Below are 26105 nucleotides of genomic sequence, written 5' to 3' on the forward strand. Positions count from 1 at the left end.
TGCCAATAATTTAGTGTTTACACTAGATGCTTTGAAAGTGGAGTAAAGCTCACAGGTTTTAAGACCATTTCAAACACTCTTTTCGATTCAAAGTGCTCAAAATATCCCAAGGTTCTCTGGATAATATTCCATGTTGTATTATAGCTAGTGTTACAGCAGGTCACCGCATAGGCTCAGTGTCTGTTGTTTTCTTCCAACCAATGCTTTGGAGGTATGTCTGACTTACAGTCAGTCATTCAAATGTGATTGGGCAAGACTGTATTGTGCAACATAAATTATAATGAGGAAAGCATTCTGCGGGATTACGCTGATGAAAATGGAAGAGCTAATTTAAGTTCTGGGTATAAACCTTTAGAAGCCTGGAGTTAACCACAACCTATGGTTCCTGGAGGTTCCCAGAGGAAACATTTGCAGGGGATCCTGTGCACAGAGTCTTCATTTTTGTTTTAAGCTTGTTTATTATAACCAGACAGGGGTACTTCAAACCTCCTTAGCTTAAAATCTGCCAGTTGAGTGAATGGGCAAATGTCATGCACCACTCACTCCCCTCAGCACATCCCGGTCCCCTCGTTACACCTTTTGTATCAGTCCAGTCACTTTATATGCATGGAGTCTTGAAGTGTTAGTACATTCAACTACTTGGCCTGTATAGCTTGTTCCCGTGCCCATTCCATTTCTGATGCTTAACCGGACCCTGAAAATACAGCTTTGGTCTGCAATGCTTTTGTACAAAACCTTTCATTTTATAAAACAATTTGATGTTTAAAGACAGATAATATTCAAAAGAGAAGCAGAATGTGACTTCACATGAATGAACAGACGTAAAAGCTTTATTTTGTCAAAAGGTGTTATAAAGCTCTCACGGCGTAGTTCGTAGGCGTGGAGTAAGATGATGAAAAGAAGGAAGTCTCAGCTTTCCACAGTGGGGAGGAGAACTGAAAAAGAGACTCGAAAGACAGCTTTACATTATCACACTTTACTTATGTATGATATACAGGGACCCTGCAAAACAGTTAGATGCATTTGGTCTACAAAGGAGTGCTTAGCATGCTCAAAGAGGCACAAGCTGGGTTTTTGTTTGTTTGTTTGTTTGTTTGTTTCTTTCTTTCTTTCTTTCTTTCGTTTCATTTTACCACAGGTGTAAGTTGTATGTGTTTCTCATAGATGTACCCATGGAAGAGCGATAGGTAAAACATAGTTTCCGCAGTGATGAAACTCTTGTCTGTTTAACAGTCTTAAAGATAGGCGCAAGCTGTTCTAAGCATTCTCCTTCATTACACACGACACATCTTTACACACCTCGTTTGCGGACCCAAATAGAAAGGAGCAGGGCCTTTATTATGAGAGGAGGGAAATCCTTATCTCAGGCTGTAAATTATAGCAAGAGGGAGTATTGACATGCATCCCAGCAGAAGCCAGTGTCATGAGATTGCCACAGGTCTTACCGAGATGCTGTAGCTATGCTGTTTTGTTCACTGGTGATGTCAGTTGGTAGTAAGTAGCTGTGGCTACTGTTGCTGCTGCTGTTGCTGCTGCTGCTGCTGCTGCTACAGCTGCACTTCCTCCTGCTGCTGCTGCACAGGTGCGGTGCTGAAAGGGGATGTCCCCAGGCTGTAAATAGCTTAGCTGGCTCTTGGAGGACAGCTGTGCAGCCCTAGTCCAGTCCTCTCTGTATATGAATGTGCACTGGTACTTGTTCCCTGGCATCAAGTTGTATAGTTTTCTTGAAGAGGCATCTGCAGGCAACAAAGTGCCCAATCTCTGAGGCACTTTAGCTCTCCGGTGAGGCCGATACTTATAGTTCGGGTATTTCTTTCTGTGTAGGGTCTTCAGTCTCTGTGCCTCTTGGAAAAATGGCGTTTTTTCGGCTTCTGTAAGGCGTTTCCACTGGTATCCCAGTTGCTTGCTGATCTCTGTGTTTTGCATGCTGGGGTTCTCCAGGGCCAACTTGCGCCTCTGACCACGAGACCACAGCATAAATGCATTCATGGGGCGCTTGACATGGCCTTCTATGCCCTCTTTATGACTGCCATCCGTGCCAAAGGATATCTTTTCTCCAGAGCCGATGATATCCTGAGGCTGTAAGCGAGGACTGCAGTAATCATGATTCAATATGCTGAACATTCTCTTACAGTAAAACACAAGTAGAATGGGGGAAGGTGCTGGGTATGGCGAGCTCTCAGGCAGGCCCAGCCTTTGGAAGCAGGCAGAGCAGGAGTTCAGGCCAGCCTGGTAGACCCCAGAGCCTGTCTCAACACAACAGCAGCAATAGCAGACAATAATAATGCAGTAAGTCTGGATTTTTGCTTAGAGTGGGAAGACTGGAACAGGTTGCTGGCAGGAGCAGGCATTCTGAGTACTAACAAAAGCAGCTTTGTACAGAAGCTGGGGACAGAGAGTGAGGTGGGTTAAAGTGTATCAATCACCACAGTCAACCGAAGGGGTTTCCCTCTCACGGGTAGTGAAATGAGGGCGTTCATATGCCCCGCAGAACGTGTTGGGAAGAATCGGATGACATCAGTTTCTTCCCAGAGAATGTTCCTGCGGTCACAGGACTGTGACATCACAGAACTGGAGCGAGAAACCGTGCGGGAAGGAAGATTCCTTTGCTCTCTGGTCTGGGAACTGGGAAGAAATTCTGAAGGCTTCATGAGAAGTAGAGAGATTTCAGTTCACACTTGGTATTGGTAGATTTTCAAGGCGTTGAAAGTTGGCCAGTTTTGTAAGTAAGTTTGATGGAGATATATTTCAGACTGTGCAGTCAGAATCAAACTTTCAGAATATGCAAATGGCTTTAAAATAGTCATTGAACTAAATTGAAATGGTTAACATGTATGGATTTTGTTTTTGTTTTCTGAGACTGGGTTTCTCTGTAGCTTTGGAGCCTGTCCTGGAACTAACTCTTGTAGACCAGGCTGGCCTCGAACTCACAGAGATCCACCTTACTCTGCCTCCTGAGTGCTGGGATTAAAGGCGTGTGCCACCACCGACTGGCACATGTATAGATTTTTAATTGTGCTTATCTACGTGCGTGTGCGCGTGTGTGTGGTGTGTGTAGTGTGTGTCTCCCCTGGGCACAAGTGGAGGAGCTGAGGACAACGTGCAGGAGTTGGTCCTCGCTTTACACCTTGTGGGCCTTGGCAGCCAGACTCAGTTCTTCGGGCATGGTGGCAAACGCCCTTACCCGCCGAGCCATCGCACTGGCCCGTGTAATTATCCTACAGCAATTCCAGACGTTGGAAAGTACTGTGCACAAACTTGCTCATTTTCTCTGCAGTGTAATTTAGTCAGGAGAGTCGGCTCCAGGGAAATGATTCATTCCAACGGGCCGGCCTTTGAAGGGGTTTGGTCTGCTCCCCCTCCCCCATGGATAAATGTTTTGAGCACTTAGATGTCGCCATGTTTTCCTCCTGGCTGGGAATTCCAGGTCTTCTCTTGGTGGTGATGACCACTTGATGTTTGGTCCAGGAACCTGCGACTTAGACCTCTCCATTCGCTGTGAGTGTCTGTCTGTCTGTTTGCACTGTATCCTCCCTTCTCCTAGTCCTCCTCCTCACACCCCCTGTTTCTTTGTGTCTTACCTGTTCTTTGAAGCTTTTAGTCTGTTTGGTGGGCACATGTGGTCAAGTCCCGGGGAATACATGGAATCTTGTATCAAAAGCTCATAGACTGGGAAAGAGCTGAGCTAACGGGTGTGGGGAGCAGGTACTGTAGTCCGCCTGCTGTGGCATGCACATCTGGGTTGTCAGGAAACATTACTTCTCTTATTGCTTAGTAGGAGATAATACCAAGGGAGTTCACCTGGGAACCCTTGGCCTATCTATCTGCTGGCTACAGGAGCACCCGGAACACCTGTACCGGCTTCCATGCCACCAGCTGACTGGTCAGAAAGCCCCAAATAGTCCACTGTCCTTACCTTACTAACCTGTTAACTATGGGAATATTACTTCGACCCCTGTGACTCAATTTCCCAAGTGTAAATTATGAATATATAGCAAGAGAATTTTGAGGCCAGCCTGGGAAATTTCCAAGACAGCCTGAGCTACACAGCAGGACCCTGTCTTTTTTTTTTTTTTTTTTTTTTTTTGGACTTTTCGAGACAGGGTTTCCCTGTAGCTTTTGGTTCCTGTCCTGGAACTAGCTCTTGTAGACCAGGCTGGCCTCGAACTCACAGAGATCCGCCTGCCTCTGCCTCCCGAGTGCTGGGATTAAAGGCGTGCGCCACCACCGCCCGGCTCAGGACCCTGTCTTAAAAGCATTTTTATAGTAATTTTAAAAATCATTCAAAAACTAAGTTAGAGATCTCTGTTGTGTAGCTTTCCCCCATTAGTGATATTTCCTTTCTAGAGCCCTGAGCCGGGCGGTGGTGGCACACACCTTTAATCCCAGCACTCGGGAGGCGGAGGCAGAGGCAGGCGGATCTCTGTGAGTTCGAGACCAGCCTGGTCTACAAGAGCTAGTTCCAGGACAGGCTCCAAAACCACAGAGAAACCCTGTCTCGAAAAACCACAAATAAAATAAAATAAAATAAAATAAAGCCCTGTGCAGTGTAACTTCCAACCAGGGTAACTGAGGGGGAGAGCATGTGCTTTGTGTGTTCCTGTGTACACATCTCCAAACACTCAGCCAGTCTAAAAGACCGCTCAGGGTTCCTCAATGGCTCACATTGTTCAGTAGCTCCCCCACCTCCAGGTTTTTTTGTTTGTTTTTTTTAAGGCAGGGTTTGAATCCAGGACATGCTAGGCAAGTACTACATCCCCATTTTGTTTTTAGACACGTCTGGTCATGTTTCACAAGGTGACCGGAACTCGTACCCAGCCTGGGCTACCCACAAATTCGTGACCCTCCTGACTCGAACTACTGGGTACTGGGTGGTTCCAGGCTTGGGACTCAGTCCCAGTCAGAGCTGTACCTCCTGTCTCGCTTACAAACGTATTCTGGTAAAGGCTGGTCTGCATTCCCCGGATCTGCTCTCGTTTCTGCAATCTCTGGACCTGAGAGCAGGGTGCCAAGGGTAACGGTTGTCTCTGCAGAGTCCACTCCCCCAGGAACAGTTTTCTTTTTCTGTAACTCTTTGTTTGCATCACAGATAATCCGCGTGACAAAACAGGAAGACAGTGAAGAGTGCTAGGCTGTAGACTCGGGAGTAGATGTTTTTAATATGTTCTTTGGCAGTTTCATACATGTATATACTGCTTCACGGTTGCTCTCACTCTCTCTCGGCCCCCTCCTTTCCCTGTCCACCTGGCCTCTTCCTTCCTAATCCCTTTCCTGCATTCATGTCTTTGTGTTTTGTCTGTGTCTCTCAGGGTTTGTCCAGGTGGGTCTGTGTTGCCATGGGACTGGAAATATCCCTTGGAGCTGAGGTGGGGGAGTTTTGACAGTGAATGGGTATACAACCTAAGACGGTGGCTCCTCCTCCCAGAGCCTGTCCGTCAGTAATAGCCCCTCCCCCGCCCTGTTGAGCCTGTCCTGTGCAGGCCCCGTTGTAAGGGAATGGTCTTACCTTCCATGTAGAGTTATACTGGGAACCCTTCCACCAAGGGTGCCGTATTTTTGTTTTCTTTGGCTTGTTTTGTTTTTATCGTTTTTCAACTGATAGGTAACTAAGAAATACTCAGCCTTGACCAAAGGTAGAGAAGAGATTTGATTGCCAGAGTAAAGATAAGAAACGCCAGGTCATTATTTCAATTTAATGCCAAGATAATTGAGTAACCAGACACTGGCTCCCTGTAATTGGCCTAATCAGCATGTAGATGTTCTAGTGAGTTTGAGCACTTGAGCTGGTGGCGGAGGGAAGGAAGGCATAGCTGCTGGGGTGGTGTGAGGTCTGGTCTCATTTCCCCCCCTCGGGGTGCCACTATGAAAGTGTCCCCGCGATCTTTCGGCGCCAGGAGACCCAGCATTGGGGTGAGTTTCTGGCCCACGGCGCCAGCCTGGGACAGGGAGCTCGGGGGTTTCTTGGCCCCCTGTCCTGCTTGGGCTCTCTGCAGGGCCTCTACTCCCCGGGTGCTGCCTCTTTCTTCCTGGCCCACCCAGCTTCCGTCCAGAGCCCTCCCCACTTCGCCCCCACTGCCCTCTTTAGGCACGTGGCATCGCCCAGCCCAGCCCATCTGGGCGCTGGGTCCGAGTATCCGGGGCTCCCGGGCGGGCAGCAGTTCCTTTGTTTCTGTGGCCTGCCTGCACCAAGCGGGGTAGGCGCTTTGTCTGCAAGCTGCCCAACCAGCACGGAGGCCTGATCTTTCGGCGCCAGGAGACCCAGCATTGGGAGAGCCAACATTGGGGAGAGACAGCATTTGGTAGGCAAGGAGACCTAATCCGGTAAAAGAAGATCCATAGGGAGCATTTGGAAGAAGAGATGGGCCGACGTCAAGGCAAGAATTCGCCCAACAAGCTGAAAAGCAACATGAAGCTACCAGAAACAAGCGACCTCACAACGGGAGGACAAGAACCCCTTAATCAAGAGGAAGGAGAAAAGATTGACTTCATGAAAGTGATTGACACCCTTAAACAGCATGTAAAAAACGCCCTTATAGAAATGGATGAGAAATATAACAGAAAGTTTGAAGAATTGAATAAATCAGTGAATGATACCCTAGAAAACCAAGGAAAAACAATCAAACAGATAATGGAAACAGTTCAAGACCTGAAAACTGAAATGGAGGCAAAGAAGAAAACACAAACAGAGGGCCGTCTGGACATGGAAAATCTAGGTAAACGAATAGAGACTACAGAAACAAGCATAACCAGCAGAATACAAGAGATAGAAGAAAGACTCTCGGATTCTGAAGATACCATAGAGAAAATAAACACACTGATCAAAGAAAACAGCAAGTCCAACAAACTCTCATCACAAAACATTCAGGAAATATGGGACACAATAAAAAGACCAAACCTAAGAATAATAGGAGTAGAAGAAGGAGAAGAAGGGCAGCTCAATGGTCCAGAAAATCTATTTAATAAAATTATAGAAGAAAACTTTCCCAACCTAAGGAAAGATTTTCCTATGAAGGTGCAAGAAGCATACAGAACACCGAATAGGCTGGATCAAAAAAAAACATCCCCTCGCCATATAATTATCAAAACACAAAGCATACAGAATAAGGAAAGAATATTAAGAGCTGCAAAGGAAAAAGGCCAAATTACTTATAAAGGTAAACCTATCAGACTTACACCTGACTTCTCCATGGAAACCATGAAAGCCAGAAGGTCCTGGATAGATGTACTGCAGAAACTGAGAGACCATGGGTGCAAGCCCAGCCAAGCTTTCATTCACTATAAATGGAGAAAATAAAATTTTCCAGGATAAAAACAAATTTAAACAATACGCAGCCACAAATCCAGCCTTACAGAAAGTAATTGAAGGAAAATCACTAACCAAGGAGTCCAACAATGACCACAATAACTCAGACATCTAGAGACCCTTCAACAACACAAAACAAAGAAGGGAAACACACAAACTCTACGACTAAAAAAAAATGACCAGAGTTAACAACCACTGGTCATTAATATCACTTAATGTCAATGGACTCAACTCACCTATAAAAAGGCACAGGCTAAGTGATTGGATAAGAAAACAGGATCCAACATTCTGCTGTTTACAAGAAACACACCTCAACCACAAAGACAGGCACCTACTCAGAGTAAAGGGCTGGGAAAAGGCCTATCAAGCAAATGGACCTAAGAAACAGGCAGGTGTGGCCATACTAATCTCTAACAAAGTTGACTTTAAACTTAAATCAATCAGAAGAGATGGAGAGGGGCATTTTATACTCATAACAGGAACAGTTCATCAGGATGAAGTCTCAATCCTGAACATCTATGCCCCTAATATAAAAGCACCCACGTACATAAAAGAAACATTGCTAAAATTCAAGGCAGCCATCAAACCGCACACACTAATAGTAGGAGACTTCAACACTCCTCTCTCACCAATGGACAGGTCAATCAGACAGGAACCTAACAGAGAAATAAGAGAATTAGTGGAGGTAATGAATCAAATGGACTTAACAGACATCTATAGAACATTCCATCCAAATAGGAAAGAATATACCTTCTTCTCTGCAGCTCATGGAACCTTCTCGGAAATCGACCACATAGTCGGTAACAAAGCAAACATCCACAGTTACAAAAAAATATTAGTAACCACCTGTGTCTTATCAGATCACCATGGATTAAAGTTAGAATTCAACAATAATGCTACCCCCAGAAAGCATACAAAGTCATGGAAACTGAACAGTCAACTATTGAACCATAGCTGGATTAAGGAAGAAATAAAGAAAGAAATTAAAGTCTTCCTGGAATTCAATGAAAATAAAGAAACAACATACTCAAACTTATGGGACACTATGAAAGCAGTCCTAAGAGGAAAGTTCATAGCACTAAGTGCCCACTTAAAGAAAACAGAGAAAGCTCACATTGGAGACTTAACAGCCCACCTGAAAGCTCTAGAAAAAAAAGAAGCAGACTCACCTAGGAGGAGTAGAAGACTGGAAATAATCAAAATGAGGGCTGAAATCAACAAAATAGAAACACAGAAAACAATACAAAAAAATCAATGAAACAAAAAGCTGGTTCCTGGAGAAAATCAACAAGATTGACAAACCACTATCCAAGCTAATCAAACGGCAGAGAGAGAATTTGCAAATTAATAAGATCAGAAATGAAAAGGGGGACATAACCACAGACACAGAGGAAATTCAGAGAATCATTAGATCTTACTACAAAAGCCTATATGCCACAAAATTGGAAAATGTAAAGGAAATGGATACTTTTTTAGATAAATATTATATACCAAAGTTAAATCAGGACCTGGTGAACAATCTAAATAGACCTGTTAGTCGCGAAGAATTAGAAGAGGTTATCAAAAACCTCCCTACCAAAAAAAGCCCAGGACCAGATGGTTTCAATGCGGAATTCTACCAGATCTTCCAAGAAGATCTAATACCTATACTCCTTAATGTATTCCACAAGATAGAAACAGAAGGGTCATTACCAAACTCCTTTTATGAAGCCACAATTACTCTGATACCAAAACCACTCAAAGACTCAACCAGGAAAGAGAACTACAGGCCAATCTCACTCATGAATATCGACGCAAAAATCCTCAACAAAATACTGGCAAATCGAATCCAAGAACACATCCGAAAAATTATCCATTATGATCAAGTAGGCTTCATTCCTGAGATGCAGGGCTGGTTCAACATACGAAAATCTATCAATGTAATCCAGCATATAAATAAACTGAAAGAAAAAAACCATATGATCATTTCATTAGATGCTGAAAAAGCATTTGACAAAATTCAACATCCATTTATGTTAAAAGTCTTGGAGAGATTAGGGATACAAGGGTCATACCTAAATATAATAAAAGCTATATACAGCAAGCCGACAGCTAACATCAAATTAAACGGAGAGAAACTCAAAGCCATCCCACTTAACTCAGGAACACGACAAGGCTGTCCACTCTCCCCATACCTCTTCAATATAGTGCTTGAAGTTCTAGCAATAGCAATAAGACAACATAATGGAATCAAGGGGATTCGAATTGGAAAGGAAGAAGTTAAACTTTCGTTATTTGCAGATGATATGATAGTGTACATAAGCGACCCCAAAAACTCCACCAAAGAACTCCTACAGCTGATAAACAGCTTTAGTAATGTGGCAGGATACAAGATCAACTCCAAAAAATCAGTCGCCCTCTTATACACAAAGGATATGGAAGCAGAGAGGGAAATCAGAGAAGCTTCACCATTCACAATATCAAAAACAGCATAAAATATCTTGGGGTACATCTAACCAAGGAAGTGAAAGATCTATTTGACAAGAACTTTAAGGCATTGAAGAAAGAAATTGAAGAGGATACCAAAAAATGGATGGACCTCCCTTGCTCTTGGATTGGGAGGATCAACATAGTAAAAATGGCAATTCTACCAAAGGCTATTTATAGATTCAATGCAATCCCCATCAAGATCCCATCAAAATTCTTCACAGATCTGGAGAGGACAATAATCAACTTTATATGGAAAAACAAAAAACCCAGGATAGCCAAAACAATCCTATACAATAAAGGATCTTCTGGAGGCATTACCATCCCTGACTTCAAACTCTATTACAGAGCTACAGTAATGAAAACAGTGTGGTACTGGCATAAAAACAGAGAAGTCGACCAATGGAATCGTATAGAAGACCCGGATTTTATCCCACAAACCTATGAACACCTGATTTTCGATAAAGGAGCTAAAAGTATAAAATGGAAGAAAGAAAGCATCTTCAACAAATGGTGCTGGCACAACTGGATGTCATCTTGTAGAAGAATGAAAATAGACCCTTATCTATCACCGTGCACAAAACTCAAGTCCAAATGGATTAAAGACCTCAATATCAGCCCGAACACACTGAACCTGATAGAAGAGAAAGTGGGAAGTACCCTACAGGAGCTGGGCACAGGAGATCGCTTCCTGTGTATAACCCCAGAAGCACAGACATTAAGGGCAACATTGAATAAATGGGACCTACTTAAACTGAGAAGCTTCTGTAAAGCAAAGGACATAGTCAATAAGACACAAAGGCAACCTACTGATTGGGAGAAGATCTTCACCAACCCCACAACAGACAAAGGTCTGATCTCCAAAATATATAAAGAACTCAAGAAACTAGACTTTAAAATGCTAATTAACCCAATTAAAAAATGGGGCACTGAACTGAACAGAGAATTCTCAGCAGAGGAAGTTCAAATGGCCAAAAGACACTTAAAGTCGTGCTCAACTTCCTTAGCAATCAGGGAAATGCAAATCAAAACAACTTTGAGATATCATCTTACACCTGTCAGAATGGCTAAAGTCAAAAACACCAAGGATAACCTTTGCTGGAGAGGCTGTGGAGGAACGGGTACCCTCATCCATTGCTGGTGGGAATGCCATCTTGTGCAACCACTGTGGAAGTCAGTGTTTCGGTTTCTCAGGAAATTCGGGATCAACTTACCCCTGGACCCAGCAATACCACTCCTGGGAATATACCCAAGAGATGCTCTATCATATGACAAAAGCATTTGTTCAACTATGTTCATAGCAGTATTATTTGTAATAGCCAGAACCTGGAAACAACCTAGATGCCTTTCAATGGAAGAATGGATGAAGAAAGTATGGAATATATACACGCTAGAGTACTACGCTGCGGTAAAAAACAATGACTTCTCGAATTTTGCAGGCAAATGGATGGAAATAGAAAATACTATCCTGAGTGAGGTGTCCCAGACCCAAAAAGATGAACATGGGATGTACTCGCTCATAATTGGTTTCTAGCCATAAATTAGGGCCACGGAGTCTACAATAGGTGAACCTAAAGAAGCTAAGTAAGAAGGTGAACCCAAGGAAAAACATATAGTTATCCTCTTGGCTAAGGGAAGTAGACCCAATTGCCGGGGAGAAAATTAGGATCGTGGGGGTGGGGTGGGATGGGGGTAAGGGGAGATGGGGAGAGAAAAGGTAGAAGGGAAGGAGGGGGGATTTGGGGAATCAGGAGAATTGGGATAAAGGAAAGGTGGATAGGGGAGCACGGAACCACAATTCTTAGTTAAGGGAACCACTTTAGGGTGAGCAAGAGATTTGACCCTAGAGGGGCTCCCAAGTGCCCAAGATGAGGTTCCCAGTTAGTTCCTTGGGTAGCTGAGGATTGGGAACCTGAAATGACCCTATCCGAGAGCAATACTGACGAATATCTTGCATATCATCATAGAACCTTCATATGGTGATGGATGGAGACAGAGACAGAGACCCACACTGGAGCACTGGACTGAGCTCCCAAGGTCCCAATGAGGAGCAGAAGGAGGGAGAACATGAGCAAAGAAGTCGGGACCACGAGGCGTGCACCCACCCACTGAGACAGTGGAGCTGATATACTGGGAGCTCACCAAGGCCAGCTGGACTGTGACCGAAAAAGCATGGGATAAAACCGGACTCTCTGAACATGGCGAACAATGAGGGCTAATGAGACGCCAAGGACAATGGCACGGGGTTTTGATCCTACTTAATGTGCTGGCTTTGTGGAAGCCTAGCCAGTTTGGATGTTCACCTTCCTAGATATGGACGGAGGGGGGAGGACCTAGGACTTACCACAGGGCAGGGAACCTGGACTGCTCTGTGGACTGGAGAGGGAGGGGGAGAGGTGTGGGGGGAGGGGGAGAAGGGTGGGAGGAGGGGGAGGGAAATGGGAGGCTGGGAGGAGGTGGAAACTTGTTTTTTGTTTATGTTTTTTTTTCTTCTTTTCTTAATAAAAAAAATTACTAAAAAAAAAAAAAAAGAAAAGAAAGTGTCCCCGCTTGGGAAGGTGATGTTACTTGTCTGAGTTAGACCTGCCTCAGGGTAGGAGCCGTCCCATGTCCCTCACTCCACTACCTAAGGAGGTGAGGTACTTCCGCGCAGGGGGCTTGATCCCGTGGGAATCCTGCTTGTGTAGGATGGAAAATGAGAAGGGGCTTTCGGTGGGCTAGAAGTGCTGAGTAGGTGTTTGAACTACAAAGTGCCAGGCATGATTGTATTTATTTTTTCCAGCTAGCCTAGAGAACACTGGAATTCATCTAGACACTTTCAGACAGGTATATGTGACTCTCTATGGGACATTTTAAATCTTAAAATAGAGGAAAAAAGCTTTACATGGAGCAAGTAATTTTTTCATAGACAGCTTCGTTTCTCATTTAAACTTTGTTATGTTGACTTTGTGTTCTCTCTCTCTCTCTCTCTCTCTTTCTCTCTGTCTCTGTCTCTCCGTTTCTGTCTCTGTCTTTCTCTCTCTCTCTCTCCCATTCTGTACTTTGACTTTTTGGCATCTTTTCTGTTCTTGGCCATTCAGGAAGCTTTTATTCTACCTCTCAGTTGAATTATACAATGAGTCAGTGCAGGTTTTAAGTTGGTTTCAGAAGTGGGTTTGCGCTGAATAAATATGAATGTGTGTGGGGGGTTGGTATGTGATAAAGGCATATTAAGTGTGTGTTGGTATGGGTTACCAGTAACAACCGATTCTTACCGGACACTGGTGAACTGCTGTCTCTTAGTTTCTACCCATGTCTGCTCAGGGCTCTAAGAGCTGGAGAGATGGCGAGGAAATATGAGTCATGTTATTCTTAGGTATGCCATCTTGGCACCTTATAAGAACTATTGATTTTAAGTTTTTTTTTTAAGTCAGTTTCACAGATGTATACAATACATACTATTGTTATTTATATTTGAGCCATTATCTGAACTTTAGCTCAGGTTGACTTGGAACTCATTTTCTGTGGCCCAGACTGACCTAAAGCTTTTGGGCGATCTACTTGAGTACTGGAATTACAGGTGTAAATGTTAGTTTTCAAAAAGTAGTATAGCCGGCCGAGGGAGCCAGAGGCAAGTGGATCTCTGTGAGTTCCTGGCCAACCAGGGCTAGATAGTGAGATCCCCATCTCAAAAATCAAAACAGGGCTGCAGAAGGCTCGGTTGTTAAGAGTGGGTGCTCCCTCCCAGAAGATCAGCTTTGGTTCCCATAACATACTTTGGGGGCTGGAGAGATGGCTCAGTGGTTAAGAACACTGGCTGCTCTTCCAGAGGTCCTGTGTTCAATTCCCAGCAACCACATGGTGGCTCATAACCATCTATAATGAGATCTGGTCCCTCTACTGGCCTGCAGGCACACATGCAGGCAGAATACTGTGTAAGTAATAAATAAATTGTAAAAAAGAAAGAAACTCTTAAGAACCCACATTGGATGGCTTGCAGGAGCTTATAATTCCTGATATCCTTTTCTGGTCTCTGTGGCACCCACACATCTAAAACACACACTCACACAGACACAAATACACATTTGAAAGGAAAGGAACAAAGGAAGGAAAAAAGAGAAAAAGAAGAAAGAAATCTAAAAGAAGAACAAAATGCAAACCAGCACCCAGCTACCCTAGGCTTCAGTAGCAAAACCTTGTATATGGTTTCTAAGTAAAGTTTACTGTGTGTTTGTATGAGGTTCTAAGTGTGTAATAGTCTCTGAAACTGCAAGTAATTAGTGAACTTTACATGTCAGTTGCAAGAGTGGTTTTTTGGGGGCAGTTTTACAGAATATATGTAAGATATATCATTTGGTTGTTTAAAAAGCAGTTCTCCAACTGCAAAACAGTTCTGCGATTCAGCTTCTGTTCTATTACAAGCCTTGTTCCGGATAGTGTGTGAATCCTCATGATTGCTTGCTCATTTCTCTCTCTTTGGCCTTTTGAAGAGATGATTTGTCTATTATTAATTTGTGTGCTTTGGTGTTTTGCCTGCATGCTTGTCAGAGTGATGGTGTCTGATGCCCTGCGGCTGGGGACAGACAGCTGTGAGCTGCCATGTGGGTGCTGAGAATTGACCCTGGCTCCTCTGGAAGAGCAGGCAGTGCTCTTAACTGCTGAGCCACCTCTCCAACCCTCTTCATTTTGAGACAGGGTCTCCCTATGTCCTGGAACTCACTTTGTAGATCATGCTGGTCTTGAACTCACAGAAATCTGTCTCTCCCGCCCTAGTGCTAGGGTTAAAGGCTATTGTCCACTGCACCCAGTCCTGCTTCTTTTATTAAAAACCCGCTTATATATAATTTAGATGATTCTTCACATTTGAGTTGGTTGTTTTGATGGGGCTAGATATATTCTAGCAGAGGGCGCTTGGTGGAGTGCTAATCACTCAGTCCTTCTCATTCTGGACACAGATGTATTTATCCTGTCAACATTTTCTTAGTAAATATGAGGTGGTTTAAGAGTTGATTGTGTTACTTGATCTGTTGACTTCATTTATTTATTTTTGAGCTAGGGTTTTATAAGAAGCTTGAAGTTTAGGCTTGAAGTTTTAATCCTTCCCCTCCTCCCTATACCGGGATTTCAGGCCCACCTGTCATCACCCCTCCCGTCCTTTAAGAGGGGGAGTTTGCTATTTTGCCCATGATGGCCTTGAACTCTGGTCTCTCTCCACCAGAGTAACAGACCACAGGTGCACATCCTCAGCTTTCAACATGCTTAGATGTATCCGTGCTCCAAGTTCTAAGTATATGTACTTTTTATATTTTTGGTTGTGAGCCTTGCGTTTAATGGCTGAGCCATCTTTTCTTTTTAAAAGTCTCTCTCTCTCTGTGTGTGTGTGTGTGTGTGTGTGAGGGGGAGAGAGACAGAGAGACAGAGACAGACAGAGAGAATGAGATTATGATCTTGAGAATCAAATTAGCTTCTCTGAGTCTCTGCATTCGAAAATTTCTATGAGATGTAGTAAAGATTTAGCACAAGAAGACTTTGTTGTCCCCACTGTTATTTCTTTGGGCTTCAACACAGTTTTTACAAAGGTTTAGCTTGCCTTCCAGCTATGCCGGGCTTAAGGGCTGCAGACTTTGATGCTGTTTGATGATAGTCTGCCAGCATTGGCTGGCTGTTGAGTAGTGGCTGACTCAGTGCCTGAACCTCCTCAGGCTTCTGTCTGTGCAGTATCCAGAGTGCCAGAGTATTGTATGGTGGCCAGTTGCCCTTTCACTCCAAATTACCTAAGTCAAGCTTGTGAGTTCTTGGATGCAGTTTAGGTGGAAAGGTTCCAGTTGACACTAACGAAGTCAAGATTTTTCTTAGATGCCAGCTCTGTGTACTGTAGTGGCATTTCAATTGTATTTTAATGAATAAAGCTCACCTGGGGATCGAGAAAGTAAAACAGCCCCACTGGCCAGCTTGTGTGTGTGTGTGTGTGTGTGTTTGTGGGTACATGGGTACCCTGCGTGGGCATGAAAGTGCGGATGCCCATGGGGGCTGGAAGCTAGAGGCCATTGTGTTCTCCCGAAGCTGTTATTGCAGGTTGTTTGAGCTGCTTGATGTGGGCGTTGAGCAGAACACAGTTTTTATTGCACTCTAGAGGTAAACTTATATAAAGTTTATATATAAACTTATTATAAAATCAGGCGGGACAGTGTTTGGGGGAATATTAATTCTTATATTTCTGAGTACTTGTAAATCAGCTTAATAAAATAATGATAGGGTAAAGTATATAAATTACTGTAGCTTTGTTTTTCACCTGTATTCATAGGGTAGCTGCTGACTCCGCCCCTCATTCTTTACACTTTTGCCTGGGAATAGATTTTTTTCTTGAGATGCAACAGCAAAAGAAAGTCATATATCTGCCCCATCGTTGTGCATTTCTAACATGCCCCATCTGAGACAACAGGAAGAGCACTTTTGGAATGGCAGAGAAAGCCTTCACGCCGCCATGATGTTTGTCTTCCTACAGTTTCGGGGATCAGACCAAAGACCTTGTGCATGGTAGGCAAGCGTTCTACCACTGAGCTACACTCCACCCATTTTTTAAGACATCTTGCTAAATTGCCCAACCTTAGTCTTGAACCATTAGTACTCTTGTGTTGTATGATGTTTTACTCTTTTTTTAAAAATTTATTTATTATGTATACAGTGTTCTGCCTGCTGCATGTTTTGCCTGCAGGCCAGAAGAGGGCACGAAATCTCATTGTGAGCCACCATGTGGTTGCTGGGAATAGAACTCAGGACCTCTGGAAGAACAGCCAGTGCTCTTAACCTCTGAGCCATCTCTCCAGCCCGATGTTTTACTCTTTTGGCTTTTGGGGTACCCAGCTCCCAAATAAATCACATACACGGAGGCTTATTCTTAGGAGTGCCCTGCCTTAGCTTGGCTTGTTTCTTGCCAGGTTTACTTAAGTTATCCTGTTTACCTTTTCCCTCTGGGTTTTTAATCTTTCTTATTTCTGTATTTCTTACTTTCCTTCTTACTCCATGGCTGATTGAGTGGCTGGTCCCTGATCTTCTTTGTCTCCCCACTCCTCCTCTCTCCTTTTATCCTCTCTGCCTGCCAGCCCCTCCTAGCCTTGTCCCTGCCTCATTATTGGTCGTTCAGCTCTTTATTAGGACCATCCGGTGTTTTAGACAAATAAGGAATCACGGCTTCACAGAGATAAACAAAGGCAGCATACACAAAAGTAATACACCTAAAAATAATTTTCCCAACACTCTTGCCTCACCTCTTTAGTGCCTTGGATTACAGGTGTGGACTACCATACCTGTTCACAGGAAGTTCAAGTTGCCTTCTGTCTCTTAATTGCCAGTGGGAGACTAAATGGATACTTTTAACTATTACAAGTTTAAAAAAAATTGTATCCAGGCATAGTGGCATATGTCTTTAATCCTAGCACTCAGAAGGCAGAGGGAATCAGATTTATCTTTGTGAGTTTGAGGCCAGCCTGGTCTACAGAATGAATTCCAGGACAGCCCAGGACAGCCAAGACACCCTGTCTTGAACCTCTCCCCCCAAAAAGTAAATATAAATGGGGCCCTCTGTGATAATGTTCACCTGTAATCCCAGTTTGGGAGGCAGAGGCAGGACAATTGCTGCAAGTTTAAAGTCAGCCTGGTCTATATGAAGAGTTCCAGGCCAGCCAGGGCTGTATAATGAGATACTGTTTGAAAAAGGAAAAACAAATAAAAATTATAAATAGTAAGTATGATATAATGGCTATTTTTCACTATCAGCTTTGCTTGGATTTGTAATCACCATGGAGACACATCTTGGGGTGTGGCTATGAAGACTTTTCCAGAAATGTTTAACTAAAGAGAGAAGATAAACCCAGCACATGGGGGCAGACTTTTGTGGATTGGGTCAAATTTAGTGAAAAAGGAAATCAGGCTGAGCACTAACTAGCACAATGTCTGCTTCCTGGCTGTGGCTCCATGCGAGCACGCACCTCAACTCCCGCCACTGTAGTGCGAGCACGCGCCTCAGCTCCTGCCAATGTAGTGCGAGCACGCGCCTCAGCTCCTGCCACTGCCACCGCGTCGCCCCCAGACTGTGACAGACAAGCCCTTCCTCGCTTGAGCTGCTTCAGTCACATGTGTGGAGGACCATGCTAACTGTTTTTTGGTCACTGTAATGTTTGCTGTTCTCTCCTCCCTGTGCACTAACCCGGAGGCTGGGGGGGGACTTTCTTGAAGCGGCATATTTTAGCAGGGTCTTTGAGGCAAAAGTTCTGGGTGTGGGGGGCTGTATGGTAGAAAGTACAGAAGGAGGGAACTTGTAAAGGGGATTGGATTGCAGGAGTCTGGGAATGCAGTTCACCTGATAGAGTGCTTACCTAGCATGGACAAGGACCTGTGTTCTGTTCAGGAGAACACACAGGCACGCACGCACACACACACACACACACACACACACACACACACACAGAGAGAGAGAGAGAGAGAGAGAGAGAGAGAGAGAGAGAGAGAGCGCTTAGAGTAGAATTTGGTTGGTCTAGGTCATCTAGAAAACCATTGCAGGAAGTCCAGTGAATAAGAATGATGAAATCAAAGGATTAAAAATGATGAATGGGCTGGGCTTGGTGGTGTACACCTTTAATCCCAGCATGAATACCAGGCAGATCTCTGCGAGTATTAGGATAGCCTGGTCTACGTAGTGAGTTCCTGGCTAGCCTGGGCTACACAGTGATACTTTGTCTTAAGAAGAGGGGAAGGTTGAGTGAGGAACAGAAAAGGAGACGTAAAAGGAAGGAGGGAGAGAGAGAGAATAAATGATTGGTGTTATTTTGATTTGGGTCTTGAAAGGAAAGGGGGCAGCCAGGGCTCTTTGGGTGCTGCATAAAGGAAACTCCCCAAAACCAGTCCTTTAGACCCCACACAGTTAAGTACTTAGTGATATTGTTAGAGGGCTAAGCAGGTAGTTGGTGTGCCATCAGGCAAGTTTAGTATGGCAGGACCCCTCTGAAAGCCAAGTTGATAAAGAGAAAATGGAAGGAACAGAATGCATTCCTGCGGAGTGGCCAGGACTGGCAGCCCAGGCCCCAAATACACGTCTTTTCCTTTTTGAAAAGAAACAGTGTTTACATTTGTCTATAATCTTATACAGGTACTAGACTTTTTCCATGATACCTGCTAAATTAAAAAAGATCCCCGTTTAACCATGTAGTTTCTAGTAAACAGGCTTTTTTTCTTTCTCTTTTATTTTATCTATTTTGGGGGGGGGGGATTTGAGACAGGGTCTGTCTGTGTAACAGCCCTAGCTGTCCTGGAACTCGCTCTTGTAGACCAGGCTGGCCTCAAACTCGCAGAGATCCGCCTGCCTCAGGAGTGCTGGGATTAAAGGTGTGCACCACCAGTTTCAGCTTTTTAAAAATTTGGCGTTAATGCTACAGTTCTCATGGAGTTTCCTATAACCCTAACTGCTCGATGTTTTTAACTTTCAAAACCTTTTATTTATCGTCATCATCATCATCGTTGCTGTTGTTACTATTGTTGTTGTTGCTTATGTTAGATCAGAGGACAGTTGTGGAGTTGATTCTCCCCTTTAACATCTATGTGGGTCCCGGGGGTTGACTTCAGTCTTCAGGGTTTGCAAGGCCGGGCCGTCACTGTCACCCTCAGCTGCTGAGTCATCTGACTGCCCAAGGAAGTGCTAAATTTCAGAAGAAACTGTTCTGGGCTTTGAGATTCAGATCTTTAGGAAGTGTTATTTTGAAGCTCTTGACTTTAACTGGAACCTTTTGTTTCTCAGTATATGGGAGACGCTCTACTAAAGGAAAGTAAGTAGCCATTTGGGGTCAGATCCCCTGAATCATTCCTCCTGGTGTGTGTGGCCGCTGCCTTTATTCGATCAGCCCAAATGAATCATGGCTAGACCTACTGTCAGCAGAGATGAAGATGTGTCATCCTGACGAGTGTCCCGGAAACCATGGCGACAGGTGGAGCTCATCATCCTCTCATTGGAAGGGAGCAATGTCTGGGTTTGTGGTAAGATCTGCCACAGCACCGCTCATACTGGAGTTTAAAGAGATTGGAGTTTCACCTTGTGAGTCTGAGCCTTTGTCTACATGCACGTATGCACGCTGCGTGTGTGCCTGGCATCCGAGGATCCTCTGGGCCTGGCATTCCAGGTGGTTGTGTGAGCAGCCCTGTTGGAACTGGGTTCTCTGCAAGAGCACCAAGTGCTGTCTGTTAACCATTGAGCCAGGTCTCTAGTCCCAAGCACCTTTGTAAGACATGGGCATGATTCAGAGAACTGCAGTAAATGCTCGTTAAGACCGTGAAACTCAAGCTCCGTAAGCAGTACCTGTGAAGGACCCTGGGCTTTATACCATTCCTCACACAGAACCATTCATTCTCTTGTGACTGAGTTGAATCCTCTCATGGATCTATCCATTGCATTCCTCTCCCCCCTCCCCTTCCACTCCCTCTCTTTCTCCCCTCCTCCCTCCTTCTATTCTTCCCTCCCTCCTTCCCTCCCTCTCTTCTTCCCTCCTTTTCCCTTCCTCCTTCCCTGCCTTCCTCTCTCTCTCTCTTTCACTTCCTCTCTCCCTCCCTCCCCCCTCTTTTTTGTCATCTTGTCTTACACAGGGTCTCTTCAGGATATGTGCTTAGGGTGGGATTCTTAAGTCGTGGGGCTGTAGGGTGTGTGTGCTGTTTCTGTTTTAGTAGGTCACACCATGCTGTCTTCCACTGCTACCACCATTTCTACTTTGGCTGGTAGTGTGTGCGTGTTCTCTCTGTTTACACACTAGTTCACATTCATGTGTGGTCTCCAGGGTAGATCAGATTATCGAGTGTCTTAGAGCATCTCACACTTGATTGTGTATGCCAGTCACCAGGGATATTAGCAAAAGTGAAGTTTCTGATTTCTATCCCTCCCCCACTCCCTCAGCAGGGTTTCACTACCTGTCCCCTGGCTGTCCTGGAGCTTACTCTGTAGACCAGCCTGGCCTCAAATTCAAGGAGATCTGCTGCCTTTGCCTCCAGAGTGCTGGGATTAGAGATGTGCACCACCACATGGGGCTTCTCTCTACTTGAAGTCATCTGTATCTGTGCCCGGTTGTGCAGGCTCATGATCCCAGCTACTCTGGAGAATGAGGCAGGAGGATTACAAATTCAAGGTCTGCCCAGGCAACTGCGACTCTGCCTCAAAATGAAAAAGTAAAGCCATGTGGGATGGAATCTCAGAGGGCGAGTGCTTACACAGCATGTACGAAGCCCTATGCTCAGCCCGCAGTGCCACAGAAATAAAAGCATTCAAATTGCCTGTAGTAGCTGAAATAGCATAAATGGCACACAGCCTAGTCACTGTTCTGTTGCTGTGAAGGACACCATGACCAAGGCAGCTCTATAAGAAAAGCATTTAATGGCGGGCTTGCTCACATTCCAGAGGGTTAGTCTGTTATTATCAGGGCAGGGCAGCATGGCAGCCCTCAGGCAGGCGTGGTGCTGGAGCAGCTGATCTACAGGGAGCAGGCAAAGAGACACACTGGCCTGACATGGGCCTTTGAAATCTCAAAATTCATCCCACCAGTGACACACCTCCTCCAACAAGGCCAGTCCTACCCGCTGACAGCTCATCAGCTGGGGACTCAGCATCCAGATCTAGGCACCTATACGGGCATTCTCATTCAGACAACCAGCTGTGTCCCACAGATGCCATCACTTCATTCCTTCACTGTATCTATTCACTGTAGAACTTCAGAGGCCGCCGAAGACCTCACACGGGCTTCTGTTACACGGAGCATAAAAAATAAAAACGCTTTTATCCAAGATAGCTTGCAAAACGTTTCTACATCTTGCTTGTTTTTGTTTTTGATGCAGGATCTCACCCTGTAGTCCTGGCACACTTGGAACTTAGTGTGTAGACCAGGCTGGCTTTAACCTCACAGAGACCGCCCTGTCTCTGCCTCCTGAGTGCTGTGGTTAAAGGTGTGCACCACCACATCTGGATTCTGCACTGTATTTTTATTTAAAAAAAACAAAAAAACGCTTGTATGTCACAAAACCGATCTGTGTCCAACTCAGAGTATGGCTCCTGTGCGTGTATGAAAATCAGTATAAGTGTAGTTAATCTAAGTTTTTTTTTTTTTTTTGGTTTTTTGAGACAGGGTTTCTCTGTGGTTTTCATTGCAGATTGAATCCCTCCCTAGAACTTCTGAATGTTTCTTACCAGTGGGAGCGTTCCCTGTACAGCAAAGCCAATGACTTAACTTCGGGGAGTGCTGGGACAGCATAGGCTCTGCTATGCTTGGTGGAACTTGAGTTTGGAGGACACAGGGCTTTCTGTGATGACAACATGACTCACAGCAAAGGAAGATCTGTCACCTGCAAGACAAGTGGCAGCCCCGACAGTGGAGGAGGTTTTGTCAACTGGACTTTAAATCTAAACACCATTCAGTCTGACAAGTTTTTGAACTTGCTTCTAAGCATGGTGCCGGTCATCTACCAGAAGAACCAGGACTACAGGCATAAGAAAGCGAATGGCCTTTGGCAGGACGGGCTGTCGGGCGGAGCGCAGACCTTCAGCAAGAGGTCAGGCCACATCTGGACTACCACGAGTTCTCGGAGCAGGCCTTCCACGGCGGCGGCGGTGGGCATGCGCCAGCCAGCTGCAGCCCCAAGTACGACAACTACGCCAGCTATAGCTACTGCGACTGAAGGGAGGCTTCGGAAACCACCGCCATGCTGCAGGACGAAGATCTGTCCAGTGAGGGCGATGATGTTATTGTGGAAACAAACCGGAAGCTCCCGAAGGAGTCCAGCGGCTTCATGGCTCTGCAGATTCTCGTGCCGTTCTTGCTGGCCGGGTTTGGAACAGTTTCTGCCGGCATGGTTTTGGACATAGTACAGGTGAGTTTTCATCTTCAGTTCCGCACACTGTGTGTGTGCCCGCGCTCGCGTGTGCCAGAGGCCAACCGTGGGTGTCTTCCTGTGGCGGGGTCTCTCAGTTCTCTCTGAAACTGACGGACTCAGCTGGCAGCCAGTGACGCTCTAGGGGTCTTGCCTGCCTCTGCCTCCTCAGCATTGGGGTCATATGCATGCCACCGTGCTTGGCTCTCCGGGTTTTTAATTGATTGATTGATTCGTTACTTTGAAACAGGAATTTCCACATCACCTTGGCTCTTCTGGAATTCACTGTGTGGACCAGGCTGGCCTTGAACTCACAGAGATCCAGCTGCCTTTGACTCTGCCTCCCAAGTGCTGGGGTTAAAGGCTTGTGACATCATGTTCTTTTTTTAAAACATAGGTTCTGAGTGTTGAATCTGGGTCCTTATGCTTACTCACCCAAACCCTTCCTCTCCTCCCTTCTCCCCTCCCCTTCTTTCTCTTTTCCTTTCCTCCTCCATTTTCCCCTCTTTCAATAGAGTTTCACTCTACACCTTTGAGCTTGCAGTCTTTCCTGCCTTAGAGCCTCACCCGAGTGCTGGGATCACAGGTGTGCACACATCTGGCTTGACTTCACGTTTTCTCATTCAGATGCTTTGCATAGGATAACATCTTTGCAGTGCTGAGAGTGGACCATCACGTGTGGCAGGAGCCTGAGCTGTATCCCCAGCGGTCAAGCATTATCTTAGATTTGACGTATTCCTTGCAAATAAAGTAACTCTTTTACAAACCCCAAAATAAGCCAAGTAAAAGAAAAGCCCAGTCAGCAAGCAGTCTTTTGAAATAGTTTATTTTAAAAGAAAATTTCCATATGCTCATTGAAATGTGTTCAAACAATGTAGCACTAAAATAAGGACTAACTTCTGTTCCTCATCTCCACACCCAAACTGCTGCTCCTCTTTGTCTTCACCCTCCCTCCTTCACCTCCTCCACCTCTTCCACCTCTGCCCCTGCCTCCATTTGTGTGTGGTTCTGGAGATGGTGCCCACGGCCTCCTGTATGTCAGGCAGGTTCGCAGTCCCCCAGCTTATGTCCCCAGTCTGTTCCCAGTGCCCAAAACATTTTTTTTTTGCATTTGTATTATTGTATTTAAGACAGGGAAGCAAAGCCAGGCAGGGTGGTGCACGCCCTAATGCCTGTACTCAGGAGCCCAGCCTGGTCTACTTACTGAGTTTTAGGCCAACCAGGGCACAGGGTGAAACCCTGTCTCAGTGACAGAAAAGGAGAAGCAATGTTAGAAGCAGAAGCCCGGGGTCTTTAGAGATGTCCTCGTTCTAAAGAGCGGCTGTTCCTCTTGTCCCCAGCACTGGGAGGTGTTCAGGAACGTGACAGAAGTGTTCATTCTAGTCCCTGCGCTGCTCGGCCTCAAAGGGAACCTGGAAATGACGTTGGCATCCCGACTATCCACCGCAGTAAGTTTTCCCCTGCGTCCCAGAGTGTGTGCCGCCTAGTCCTCCCTTAGAAGAGTCTGTTTGACAGGTGGGTTGCTTTCCTCCATCTGATGAATTTCTGGACCTCGGAGTTGTGGGAAATAGTTTTGACTGACACTGTGCCCTGAAAATTCTTGGGGTTCTCTCATGTGGGAATGCAGACCTGCCTTCCCTTATCAGCAAATGCTTGCCTCCGTCGGTGCCAGGCCACACTGGCCTTGTTTATCAGTGTGCGATGCATTGTATGTGGGTGTGGTTGGTAGAGTCGAAATTAGAATCCTGTGTATTCTCTTCTCCAATCTGACCCATTAAAATATATACTGTTGACCTTTTCATATCAGTTGATCAACATTAGATACTTTATTGGCTCTATTATTTTTAAAGATAGGGTCTCAGATTTGCTATGTAGACCAGGTTGGCCCTGAATTCACAAGAGATCCTCCTAGCTCTGCCTCCTAAGTGCTGGAATTAAAGGCGTGTGCCAACACACAGGGCTACATCTTTTTATAGTATATAACCCCACAATTTGATTTATCATCCACCATTGAATCTATAAACATAGGGACCGGGGGAATGGCTGAGACGTTGAGAGCACTTCCTTGGGGGGACTAGGTTTCCGTTTCTACCGTAACTCCAGTTCCAGGAGATCCGATGCCCTCTTCTGGCCTCCAGGCACCAACCATGTGGTGTGCATACATGAGGCAAACACTTGGAAATAAAAAAGTATTTTTCTTTTTTTAGATAAGTGTCACTCTGTAGCCTTCCTAAGGAGTTAGAAAGCAGTCAGGGGACTAGTCTTTCCTTGTTGCCTGTCTGCTATGAGCTGCAGGACATATGCTGAGTGGCAGAGAGAAGGGCATTTGCACTCAATGGGAGACTATACCCCATTTCCTCTAGGCCTGTGCTATAACATGTCAGAGAGGTCCTTATGGGAAATCGATGTTGATATCAGGAGCAGAAACACTCCCTCCCAGGAGATGGAGGAGATGGGGAGAGAGAGACGGAGGGAGGGAACAGGGCTATCTCTACTGTTGTATGGGAATCTCCATGCCAACTGCTAGAGTCCAGGGGGTTACTTCACATCCAGTCATCCCTTCCCAGTGACACGGGTGAGATTAGACATAGAATCTAGACTTAGAGTCTTCAGAAGGCTGCTCCATGGCTCTTAGCTGTGGTGTCTGCCTGGCTCCTAGGGTCACTGCTATAGAGTTTCACTGCTAGGACAAAGTCCAGAGCTGTCTGGTTTCTTGCCTTTGACCCTGGAGGTGAAATCATCTGTAATATATGCTTCCCAGGAATGCTTATCACATAACACTGGTTTGCATCTGAAAAAAATTGCAGTCATGGATACAGCAAATTAGCATGTGTTATATTTTCCCTAACCTCTGACAGACATCCGCCTGGAGACCTGCTTCCTGAGGTACGACCGTGAGGAGTGCACCCTGCCCATCGCTGGCCAACACCGTATGGATGCCTGCTGCTTCTCGCTTGGGGCAGCCTGGGGCACTGAAGAATGCGAGGAGTGTCCAGTGAGGAACACTTTGGAGTATGAGGAGCTCTGTCCCCAAGGACCCAGGTTTGCGACCAAAGACATTATGAATGGGAAACCTTTCTTCAAAGGTACATTGCTCCCGCGGCTGACTGGTTTTCTCTGTAGACCAGGAGATGCCCTTTGATGAGCCCAGTGTGCTGCAGAGACCATCAGTGTGAAGGTCGTTCCTTCAACATTCCAATTTCTGAGAAAGCTCTCTCTCTTCTCCCTCTCCCCTTCCTACCTCCGGCTCTCTTTTTCTACCTTCCTCCCCCCTCCAGTTTTTACTTCTCAGAACTTTCTGAGGTCTCTTACCTCTTCTGTCCATTAACTAGTAAAATAACTCTTTAACAGAGTTCCTGTTGCTTGTGGTGGCATGAGAATGCACTGTAGTTCATTGTGTTTCAGATGCTATTTTCTGTCATGCCATAATTGGAAGTCCATGTTAAAATCAGAGGTTATAACT

General features: G+C 45.3%; 1 protein-coding gene and 1 pseudogene across 1 annotated transcript; one reads left to right on the forward strand and one right to left on the reverse strand.

Moving 5' to 3' along the window:
• Positions 1 to 1458: 1458 nt before the first annotated feature.
• Positions 1459 to 2124, reverse strand: LOC121443823 (sex-determining region Y protein-like). The gene has a single exon (XM_041645598.1). It carries the CDS (start codon positions 2122 to 2124, stop codon positions 1459 to 1461), a length of 666 nt encoding a protein of 221 aa, XP_041501532.1.
• Positions 2125 to 22032: 19908 nt separating this feature from the next.
• Positions 22033 to 25784, forward strand: LOC121443794 (annotated as a pseudogene).
• Positions 25785 to 26105: the final 321 nt, after the last annotated feature.

Source organism: Microtus oregoni, unplaced genomic scaffold (genome assembly GCF_018167655.1).
Source record: "Microtus oregoni isolate MIOR12 unplaced genomic scaffold, Mior012 000113F_000, whole genome shotgun sequence".
Lineage (NCBI taxonomy): Eukaryota > Metazoa > Chordata > Mammalia > Rodentia > Cricetidae > Microtus > Microtus oregoni.

Coding starts and splice junctions, on each gene's coding strand:
- LOC121443823 (XM_041645598.1), bottom strand. CDS start 2,124: ATGTTCAGCATATTGAATCATGATTACTGCAGTCCTCGCTTACAGCCT.